The following is an 11,689-nucleotide window of genomic DNA, read 5'->3' as shown; positions in this document are numbered from 1 at the left end:
TAAAGTGACATTAGGTGTGTGTTAGTTGCTATATTATTCAGATTTTTTATTTTCAATTTAACTTTATTGGTATACCTTAACTGTTCAATCATAGGAATTAATTTATCATTTTGTAATGATTTTTTACATTTTTGTAACACCTTGTAAAAGTCTTAGATCCGATTTCAGTGGTTTTAGTCTTGTTTTTTTTTTAAAGAAAACTAGCATTTTGCATACATTTTGCATTAAGCTCCACAACGTTCCTGCATAAAATGCAGACCAGGATTAGAACTTCAATTAGCATTTGCATCAAATATCAGAACGGTGAAAATGTGATCTCAGTGATGATGGTATGATTTTGAGTTTCAGGCAAACTTGTTTGAGAATTAGTGGCTGGTCTATGATTTTCAGTAATCAGAGTATACATAAAATGATGGAAAAAAGCACCTTGCCGATGAGACAGTTCAGATATGAATGATCAGACTGATTGTAGTTGTAGAAAGTCTTTGATAACAAAACATTTTTAAGAATGCGGTAAGAAGAAATGCATATTGGAACATCTATTGTGTCAAAACAAATGAGCTGGTTAAGCTACACGCAAACAGGAATTTGAGGTTACTGTGAGTACAGACTTCTTAAACTGGAAGAACATTGCCTCAACAAATAGATCTTGATTTCTGTTGTGAAATGTAGATTATCACAATCACGCTTTAATCACAGTTTTCTTTTGTCAACAGTCTGTTCTGCTGCTGCTGTTGTAAATGTGTGTAATGTATTATTTAATTGTAATCGATGCATGTCCACATGGACCAGATTTTTTTTTTTTGGAACCTTACAACACTTTGTGAAATACATACAATGAAGAATCTTGACCAGATCTTTGATCTGACAAAATGGTAGCTCAGGCACTATGATTCTTACTTAATCAACTTAGATTACTTAGAATTATATATATATATATATATATATATATATATATATATATATATATATATATATATATATATATATAGTAGGCCCACCTTGCTTCAGTGCAAATGTCCCAAGGAATGCAAGGAAACCCTTTAAGAAATTAACACTGTTTAATCGAATTTCATTAAGCTAAAAGAACAAGTAGCATTGCAATCGAGAAAATCATACCAAACTTCAAAGTTCAGAATCTCCAGACGAGGCGGTTTGAGAAATTTTAGAATGATGGAAAAGAAAAAAACTATTTCTTGATGAGAATCGTCAAAGGAAAGCTAGAAGAATGGATATGGTAACAATAATTCTTTACAACGGTCATAACCAAAAAAGCATCTTGTAACATCCAACATTCCAAACCAATCAAACCAATTATGGTGTATAAGCTACAACCGAATTAGATTTCATCGTCTGAATAGGAATCTGAGGTTACAGGCCACAGACTTACTAAAATTGGAAAAAGATTGGATGATCTGATGAATCCTAATCTCTGTTGTGAAATGTGTTGTAACAGTATAAACCATAGCAAGCCTTGTTTCAACAGGCAAGGTTATGGCTGGTATTGTAATGGTGTGACAAATGTATTTGTTCAATTATGTGTTGATGTGTAATCGACAACAATGGAGAATTGAGATTATTTTAAAGGAAAGGAAATCATACCCAGTACTATTATGGTGTTCCTAAAGTAACTAGTAAAGAGCTAATAGAATTTAAAAAAAAAAAAGAAAAAATTTGTACAAACTTTGAGTAATGCAAAAATTATGCAAAATTCTAAAATAGAATCTTATGTGTGAATCTACTGTATACCTCTTAAATAACAAAAAAGTCATTCAGGCGAGAGATTTGTGTCGTTTTGGTTGTGTCACCTCCTTCTGGTACACAGTGTCCACAGTGTCCATAAGAAAACACGCATACTGTATGCAGGGTGTGAACAATCACGTGTTACCTGCCAGTTCCCTTTGTAGTTTCATTTGTTTAATCATAGACAAATGCGCTACCAAACCTCTATTGTTTTCTATACTATGTTTATAGTAGACCAAATCACTTTACACAGTGTTTACTTTGTGTATTTTTTTTTAACCTTTAAATGAATTAATACATTTTACATTTAATTAATTAATGTGAATACATTAATTATAATTAAAAAGAATACAGCACAACAACCACTCTATCGTCCATCCCACTCTTATTCCTTTAAAGACACTATTTGAGTAAAGAGGTATGTTATGTTTATTATAATTCATGATATACAGTATTAGAAATATTGTCTGTTACATTCTAGGCTGCCAGTAAAGGATGGTAAAAGTTACAACAAGCAGCTTTAAAACATATTGACAATAATATCAATAATATAGGTAATAAACTTTATACCTGTGGCAGTGGGGCAGAAGATAAAGAGTGGGGAAGAGGATAAAGGGGGGAGATAATGGAGCCTCAAGAGTGAGAGATGGTGCATGTGTGCATCTGTGTTTAGGCTTAAAACTCTGAATAGTGAAAGTAAATCACAAAAGAGTAATTACAGATGAAAAAAGTAAGTATAAAGAAAATTATTTTTTGGTGCACCACCCTGAGCCAGCAAGTTCTCCACAATACTTTACAGCTGTTGGTTGTGAGTAGTGAAGAATCCATAATTAAACTGTTAAATTTACAATAATTTGAAAAGTCAGTTTTACGTACTAAGTTTTTATTTGCCTTTGTAATCTAAACATGAACATAAACATTTATGGCTAAATATTTAAGGTTTTTTTTATATGTGCCAGATTAAGACAGATTGTAAAAGACAGGTTCTTCCACTGTTTCATGGTCCAATTCTAATAAACATGAATAGATTATAGGAGCTTTTGGTAGTGGTCAGGGGTGAGCATGAACTCTGACCTGTCTGCAGGTGTGCAGCAGCATACGTATCAAGCTGTGATGGACTGTGTTTTCTGACACATTTCTATCACAACTCTGAGGTTGTAATGTTGTGCTTCCCAACAGTACCTTCTTTTTTTCATGTTTTCTTTGTTACTAGTTTATTTACTTAATAACTTGTATACAACAAGAAATAATTCCAGGAAGTGGTAGCAGTCGTTGATTCTGATCAGAAGTTTGCAAGCTCAAAGCTCAGCAACAATAAGCTGCCACTACTGCGCACATGAGCATGGCTAAAAACCCTGAACTGCTTAGTTGTATAAATGAGATAACTGTAAGTTGCTCTGGAAGGGGGCTTCTGCCAAATACAGTGAATCTATTTCTGAAACATATTAGAACCGAAAGTATTATTTACTTTCCGTTAAGTATTATTTTACTATCTGAAAAGAAATAAAATGAGTTTTGACTGCCATTATGAATTGAAAAAAGTTTACCCCCAAATGGGTCAAGGTTAATTATAAAAATGATCTCCAGCCAAAATAAAGGTCAAAATGCAGACCACAAAATAGGCTCTTGCTTGTAAGAAAAAAAAATGTGGTTTTGCTACATTTAATGTAACAGACCATTGACAACATTTTTGCCCTAAAACATACATTAGCCACTTCAGCAGCAACAAAGTATTTGACTTTAGAAGAAATAAATTAGTTTAGTATTTGTCTGATACTTAACAAACAGTACCTAAAGTTGTCTGTGCTTTACAGTTTTCCATCCCCCCTCCCCCCCTCTCCGATACGTATTAATTAATAGTAAGAATCGAAACTTGTTCTTTATTTCATTACCCGCTGCACTTCTGTGCTCATTAGTCATTATTGAATTTGTTTCTTGCTATCCTCTTCTTCATCTTCAACATCTTCCTCTTCTTCTTGCTCCTCTTCCTCTGCATTACTCATAATGGCCTGCAGCTCTTCTTTAATCCTCTTTAGCTCAATAAGGCCATCCAGCAGCTCTTTGCACACGTCCCTAATTTTGGCTGCAAACTTTGTCTTGGCCCCTTTGTGCAGATCCCTAGAGTCCCTGGCTAAAAAGAAAACATCAAGGGCGAGGAATAGGCCGGACATGACACCCCCAGTGACACTGAGGACCTGAGTAACTTTGGCAACCCCACCAGCAGTAGTGAGCACTTGCACAGTGCTTGCCAGGCTCTCAGCACTGATAAGTAATGCTTTGCCAGCACGGCCAGTCTCCTTCATCACATGCTTCACATTCCTGTTCATAGCGCGCTTAGAGATGCTTTCCATGTACTCCTGGAAGCTGCACTCTTCCAGAGTCTCCATACCTGTCTAAAAGAGAGATAGAAAAACAGAGGTTGACACAAGAGTTATAATTCAGAGCTTGTATAGTCATTTGCCTATACAGTCAACCCCTGATAATTCCCGGTTTGGAGCTCGCGGCTCAGGTTCTCATTTGAAACCTAACTAACAGCAAGTTGCGGATTATCTTAAAATTCACTCGAATGTGTAGCGGGGACCGGATGTTCAGAAACGTTAGGAATTACATTTTAAACTATGTATTTTTTCGAATACTGTACACTATTATGTTTATAAAGTGACAATGTCTAGATGAATTTACTAAGGTACCCTAGGGGCTGCGGGGGTGAGACCAAAATTCTTGCATTTTCGGAAATCGTGTGGGGTCTTAGAAAGTAAACCTAGAAAACTTAGAAACTTAGAAAGTTTAAATCTATAAAAAGCTGTGATGCAGTAACCAATTGAATTAACTGAAACATTGTTAACTAATTCTGGGTCATATGGTAAACAAGCATCTGACTTTAATAAAGCAGTAATATTTGTATACATGTTGTCCCTACAAAATCATGTCTCACCTGCAAGAATTCAAGGCATTCTCTAATGTCCTTTATCTCCTCCTGGTAGGCGAGGATGATCTGCTCCACTTTGGCCCGATCTGTCCTTGAGTGCACTGTGTCTGTGATGTTGGCAGATGCTGTCGTAAGACCCCCCGCTGTTGCCATGCTAATGCCCACTGCTGATACAATAAGCGATGAACCGAAAGTGATAGGTGCCAGTGCAAGTCCTGTGATTGTGGTTATGCCACCGGCAATGCTAGCCACTCCTCCTCCAATGCTAGCAGTAACGGTTTTCTTATGGAAGTTGTCGGCAGCATCAGCAGCTGCCAGCAACTCAACGACTCGCATATACAAGGATGCCTCTCGCTTTTTGAATAAATAAACGAAGAGACGGGCAGCTTTGTAGACACGATCAGCAGCGGCTTCTATGGCTCTGAGAAAGACAAACATTTCTGTCATTTATTCTGTCATTTTTAAGGTACATATTATTATATGTAAGTACACCAGAGAGATAACATGTGCACAAATAACATGACACTTCTTTGGATTATTGTAGCGTAATTAACAACAGGGACGTGAACAGACAAATAAAAACAGTGGTTCACTCATTTCTTTAAGCTTCCAAAAGTGATTTAATATACAGTCAAAACAAACTAATGAGGCCTTACTGCTCAGCAGCATCTCCCACAAAGTTTGTTGCCGCATTCCATTCATTCCAACCTAAACACAAAAAAACTGAAAATCATCCACACACCTTGATAAATCAAATATATGAGTTCAAAGATGCCTTGACTTTTACTCTACCGTCCACATTTCTCCACCAGTCCAATAAACCTTCTTCATCCTAAAGGCAACATACAATAAAAGATATAACATACAATACTTTATTCAACTTCTACATGATTTGATTTACTCCCTGTCCACCAAGGAACACCTGTCCACCTGATTATGCATGCAATCGCATAACAGCCGCACAATGTATATTATACAGATACGAAATGTGATTTTCTGCACATCAAACAGGAAAAAGATGATAATTGTGACATCGGACATGGTTATTCATTCCATTGCACGCACTAGAGTTTGCACGGAATGGTGCATCAAACAAAAAAACATACAAGGATCATTTCTGTGGCTAAAAAATTAGAGGTTCGAGAACAAAAGTCAAACTGGCTGACGATGGCAGCAACATTTTGCTTAACTTTAGGCAGAAAGGCATCACAGAAAATACAACACTGTGGACCTACTGGTAGATGATCTACAACCATCTGTGACTACAAAGTTTTCTGAATTCAGCTGCAATCAATGAGTAAGTACACGTGTGTGACTTATAAAGCTTACTTATTAGGCTGCAGTTAATTGTAATTCAAAGTAATTCAAAGTTCTCTTACATACATCATTAGTCAGAAGCATAGCAGCTTCACTTGATGCCACGATGTCTGTCTCAGTAGGATTCTCAACATAATCCTTCTGTAAACAAATAAAGATTTCACAGTGCTTATCAAATCAGACTAGACACATACAGAGTTGAACAGATCATTTTATAAACAAACAAGGCACCCGAAGGTGCTGAACCATAGTATGAAAATAAGCAAATTAAGTCGTACTCTAGGCAAATTCAATCAAATTCCAGTGGCCGGATATTTATTTTTCCCATTAAAAACTAAAACTAAAAAAATTAAACAGAATTTACACCATACACTGTGATTAAGAAAATTGCAAAAAGTTAAAATGTTAATATTAAACTGCAATGATAATTAACAATGAAATGACTGAATTAAATGAAATAACAAACATGAAAATATTGTCCATGTGCTTCGATATATTTTCTCACCTGGCAACCAGGAAAAATCAAAAATGAAATCTAAATCTGAATTATTTTTACATGACAGCTTGATCTTCTTATTTTTGTAATATTTTAATATTATCTTTATTGAAAATGCTAGGTGTCCAAGATTATTTTGTTAATTTTGTGTTAATATAGCCATGTTTGTTTTTGTTAGCATTCATGTCATGTTTCCGCCCGTCAGGTATTACTGGTTTTCCTCGAATGTGCTTATTGTCCAGAACTGTTTTCATTTAACCCTGTGATTAGTTTGTGTATAAAAACCACCATGTTTCTTATTGTACACTCTAAAGTATTGTGTTCAATAGTGTCCTTATTTTTTTTATTTATTTTTTCAATGACTCCTGCTTTTAATCGTCTCCTGATATCGTCTCCAAATATAAATATATATAATCAATTAAACTATAATTCTCAAGATACATAATAATAATAATAATAATAATAATAATAATAATAATAATAATAATTAAAACCACAAAAATAAATCTACACCTAAATTTCTGTAAAGATATATTTGAAAGCCAATAACATTTATATATGATATAATCACGCTCTTGATGTCACCCAAATGAGGATGGGTTTTCCTTTTGAGTCTGGTTCCTCTCAAGGTTTCCTTCTAATAACATCTAAGGGAGTTTTTCCTTGTCACAGTCTCCACGGCTGCTCATCAGGGATAAATACACATCGTTCACCTTAACTGTTAAATTTTGTAAAGCTGCTTTGAGACGATGTCTGTTGTGAAAAGCGCTATAGAAATAAACTTGAAGACTTAACATTTACTAACACACTTTGAACTGAAGAATGGTGCATTGTGTTCTGAGTCAATACAGACTTACAACTAAGCACATACATGTATATTTAGAATATGTGAAATAAATTTCAAATGATGAAGCAAACTGTATAAGATTGTATATAAAATCATAATTATTAGTGTATTATATGATTATAGTATATCCGAATAAAGGCTTATATTCGTTTTTGTATTATAATGTATGAAAAATAAATTATTGTCATACTTTTTTAATCGATTTGTACCTCTTGTACCTTTTGTTAAAAATGATAAAATTTGTTATATGTGGTGTTTAAAATCTCTCTCTTGAAAATTGCCTTTAGCTTTATTCACCTTAAAATGATCCCATTCAAACCCTAGTGTTTGGGGTTCGGTGGAGGAACTGGATGCAGTTATTTCTTCCTGAACAAGAAAATAATTGAGGCACAAATAAAGCAGCAACACATCAGAATTAGATCACATTACTTTTGCATAATACTGTCTCTAAAGAAAGTATTGTACTGACCTTGGTTGTTTCTAATTCTTCTTTTTGATCATGCCATCGAGTTGATGGTAACATTGCTGTCTTTTAATCAGATCCCTTGAATGAAAGAAAAAAATGTAACTCACCTTAGCAAAAGCGAAATGTTTTTATAGAACAGCTATTACATCCTATATTCTGATTAACATAAATGTAATAACATATAGCAATATCATAAAAGAAAAAAGGGAAATAGTAAGAACTAAAACAGAAGAAAAATAAAATAGGCATTCAAACACAAATAAACGTTAAGAAGCAGAAGACTAAGCACTCTACTACAAAACAAAGGCCAATACAGTTTATCTTCAAAACACAATTACAAGTAAACCTATCTTACCTGCCTGGTTTTGTCTGTGTTTTGTAAGGAAATGAGATAGTTGCAGCTCTGAAATGAGAGGAGACATGGAATCAGTGAGACCGAGAGGATCAGGTGCTGAAGCTAACAAATATTTCCTGCTGAGCTCTAAGAACAGATTGACAAGTGTATTGTGCTGATGAGCAATCTCTGTGTGTGTGTGTGTGTGTGTGTGTGTGTGTGTGTGTGTGTGTGTGTGTGTGTGTGTGTGTGCTCTACCTATAAACTGCTTATTTTTCCAGAAGCCATCATCAGAAATGAAATGCCACGAAATATTTATTTTATAAACACGTCTATGTGTAAGTACAGTGATTAAGTGATTAAGCTCAAATATGTTTGTGTGTGAATTTGAAAAGCAGTTTTCTTTTCCACAACAGCTGACAAAAAAGAAAACATTTATTTGGTCGCAGATAAACTTAGAAGGACATTCACAAGTTGGAATTTTCAAGAAAAGCTGGCCATCATGTGGAAAGGTCAGACCTAACAGTTCAAAGCAGTTCTTAAGCTTTTTTCATAAACCATTTGTATTTTGCTTTTAATATAATATTGACATTTTCTATAGCTGTGGTTTCATAATCATGCCGCATTCCCTTTAAGGCCTTTTTTATTTTCTTGAAGTTGTTTTTAATTCAAAAACTCCTGTGTCCTGAAGTTTTCCCTCTTGCTTTAGCCTTCGATTATTGTGGGGCATTTGTTTTACAAGTCACAAAGTGAGCTTTAACTAAAGAAATGATACAGCATTATGTGAGAATATTAATATAAACCTGTGATTTGTCTTTTAGGTTACAATATTTATTTTACTGTTTTATACAGTAAAATTCAAGAATTCAAGTCTAATTCACTAAATGACATTTTTCACAAGGTCTGACCTTTGTTGACCTTTGGTTTGGCCCACCATGTCATATATGAGAAGTGGGGAAAAGGATGCCAATTATACAGATCTTTATTTCTAGTTAAACATATGACAAAATTTTTTGTTTCATTTTTAGGGCGCAAATTCTTTTTTTAAATTATATGTTGTGAATGAATTCGAATTGTTTTATTTAATGTATATGCGTAATTCCAGGTGCAAGTACAGCATGCTTTGTGACGCTCAACAAACAGCTAATTACGGACAGAATGAGGCAGCGACACATGATGAGGAAATTGTTTGTTGTTTTGAAAGCATACAATATTTGTCATTGTTATGAAACGTATGATACTTCAGGTTTCTCAGTTGCTAGTGTCTAATTTAACAGGAACAATTTGCTTTTATACAACTTTCACTTTCGGCCCATGGCCCTTAATCAAGTTTGATTTTATGCCCTTCATCATAAAAAAGTTAAGACACCTTTTCTATAGGCCATATGACATATACAGTTTCAAACGCATGAAAATAATTTGGTTGGTGATTTAAATCAGGCATGTTGGTACAGAAAATGAGCAGTGTTTTCTTAACCTTCAGAACCGCAAACACCCAACTCAGTTATTTAAGGAAATAACAAAGGCATGTACAGCCATGTTGGGGATCGAATCAATGCAACATTGTTAAAATGGAAAATTCTCAAACTTTAATAACCTTGCTGCACTATCATGCTAGCCTGCAGACTACTAGCAAGATCTTAAATACATACCCATTTTTTGACAGATTTTACCTTTTTTTTTAATGAAACATCAACCTTAAAATTCAAGTCCTGTTAGTTACCTGGCAAATATAGCAATAGACATGAATTATATATATGATTTTTACTTACAAATACTCAAAAACAAGCACTGATTCATTAAAGCATCATGTAAACAGAAAGACGTCAGGTGCTTTCTCTACTTTCCATGTATAACAATGTGCCTGACCTTATGTTATGCAATGATGTTGTGTTTGCCAACCATCTTATTCACAATTAAATGATTTCCTCATTCCACCTTAATTAATTCCCAGCTACGTGACTGGTTATCTGATTGTCTTTTTGTTTATTTTATAGTTCATAATAAAAATCTTTACAAGCATTTTTTTCCTTGAAACTAGTTCAGATTTTCTTCAGCATATAATATAATGTTTTTCTATACATATAATGTATGATATATGAAATTAGTAGCTCAGGGTTAAAGGCTGGGGGTTACTGATTGGAAAGTTGGAGGTTCGAGCCCTAATATCAACAAGCAGCTGTTTTCTTTCTTTCTTTCTGCTCTTTCTTGATTGCGTTCCCTAATTTTTTAGCACTTTCTTTCTTTCTTTTTTCTTTCTTTCTTACTTTATTTCCTATTTTATTGCTTTCTCTTTATTTTAACTCTTTCTTTCGTTTATTATTGATTGCTTTCTCCCATTTTTCTTTCTTCAATTCTTTAATTTTAGCTTTCTTTGTTTCTTCATTACTTTCTCTCATTTTTCTTTTATCCCTCATTCTTTAATTTTAGCACTTTCTTTCTTTGTTTCTTTATTGCTTTCTTCTAATTTTAGCTCTTTATTTTTTCATTATTGATGGCTTTCTCTCATTTTTTTTCTTTCATTATTTAATTTTCTTTCTTTCTTTCTTTAATTTTAGCTTTCTTTATTGCTTTCTCTCATTTTTCTTTTATCCTTCATTCTTTAATTTGACCACTTTCTTTCTTTGTTTCATTCTTTTGTTCTTTCTTTCTTTCTTTATTGCTTTCTCCTAATTGTAACTCTTTATTTCTTTCTTCCTTTCTTTAATTTTAGCTTTCTTTCTTTCTTCATTGCTTTCTCTCATTTTTCTTTTATCTTTTAATTTCTTTCTTTCTTTCTTTTTCTTGTGAACCCGCCTCCTGCGCTACGATTGGATAGTAGTATTACCGTCCTGCACTGTGATTGGCTACACAGCTTATTATCACGCGCATGACGCCGAATCCGGAAGCATTGTTTTCTTCGTGCTGTATACAGTGACGTCCCTGTACTCACTACAACACAGGCGTGGTGAATAGATCAGTAACGTAAACAGTAACAGAAAATATAAAGTTATGGGTATCATTTATCTTTAAATATTTACACAGATTTATAAATTTTATAGATTTTAGCGACATATTAACACATAGGCACAAAAACAACTCCAAAGATTCGGTAAAAGTGTTAGAAGTGAATAACAACAAGAACCGGATTAAACCTGCTGTCGTTTAAACTGCTGTAAAAACGCAATGAAAGGAAAGCAAATCCAACCTTAAAATGTGGAAGAAATCCTTTTCTTCACTGCACTTGTGTTTGAGAGGCTTGCTGGAGGTATTTTAAGGAAAAGCTGTGACTTTTCCATGAAGAAGTCTGAAGTCCGACCTCCACACGTCACTGCTCCTCTGTACCCAATGGAGAACATGGGACTACTGTATTATGCACATTTATTCATAAAATAAAAATAAAAATCAGCAAAACTGAATATATTAATAAATCAAATGTTTATATAGACTGTATCCAAAATTAAAGAAGATAGAAGTTGTTTTTAATCGACTAATAATAAAAAAGCACACATCTACATCTACTTGTTACATAATAAATAATACAAATATATAATAAATTACAAAAATCATGTATTGGG

General features: G+C 33.8%; 1 protein-coding gene across 3 annotated transcripts; it reads right to left on the bottom strand.

Moving 5' to 3' along the window:
- Positions 1 to 3,389: 3,389 nt before the first annotated feature.
- LOC124381702 (apolipoprotein L6-like) lies at positions 3,390 to 11,553 on the bottom strand. 3 transcript variants are annotated; one of them, XM_046843541.1, is made up of 9 exons: positions 11,320 to 11,553; positions 8,158 to 8,201; positions 7,802 to 7,876; positions 7,630 to 7,698; positions 6,056 to 6,130; positions 5,465 to 5,504; positions 5,329 to 5,380; positions 4,679 to 5,093; positions 3,390 to 4,136 (listed from the first exon to the last, which is right to left on the bottom strand). In XM_046843541.1, exons 3-9 carry the CDS (start codon positions 7,853 to 7,855, stop codon positions 3,663 to 3,665), a joined length of 1,179 nt encoding a protein of 392 aa, XP_046699497.1. In that variant the 5' UTR covers positions 7,856 to 7,876; positions 8,158 to 8,201; positions 11,320 to 11,553; the 3' UTR covers positions 3,390 to 3,662. The 3 variants fall into 3 exon arrangements, with proteins under 3 accessions (XP_046699497.1, XP_046699496.1, XP_046699498.1); XM_046843540.1 differs by having other exon boundaries at positions 8,154 to 8,201; positions 11,320 to 11,552; XM_046843542.1 differs by lacking the exons at positions 7,630 to 7,698; positions 7,802 to 7,876; positions 8,158 to 8,201; positions 11,320 to 11,553 and having other exon boundaries at positions 6,052 to 6,130.
- Between the last annotated feature and the right edge of the window lie 136 nt (positions 11,554 to 11,689).

This window comes from Silurus meridionalis, chromosome 28 (genome assembly GCF_014805685.1).
Source record: "Silurus meridionalis isolate SWU-2019-XX chromosome 28, ASM1480568v1, whole genome shotgun sequence".
NCBI classification, from domain to species: domain Eukaryota; kingdom Metazoa; phylum Chordata; class Actinopteri; order Siluriformes; family Siluridae; genus Silurus; species Silurus meridionalis.
This window is presented reverse-complemented; position numbering and strand designations above follow the sequence as displayed.

Bases quoted from the DNA above. Each gene is read 5' to 3' on its own strand.
- LOC124381702 (XM_046843541.1), bottom strand. From the start codon at position 7,855: ATGTTACCATCAACTCGATGGCATGATCAAAAAGAAGAATTAGAAACA. The intron at 7,699-7,801 runs GTCAGTACAATA...TTTCTTGTTCAG, and splicing joins AAGAATTAGAAACAACCAAG to GAAGAAATAACTGCATCCAG. The intron at 6,131-7,629 runs GTGAATAAAGCT...ATTTGTTTACAG, and splicing joins TTGAATGGGATCATTTTAAG to AAGGATTATGTTGAGAATCC.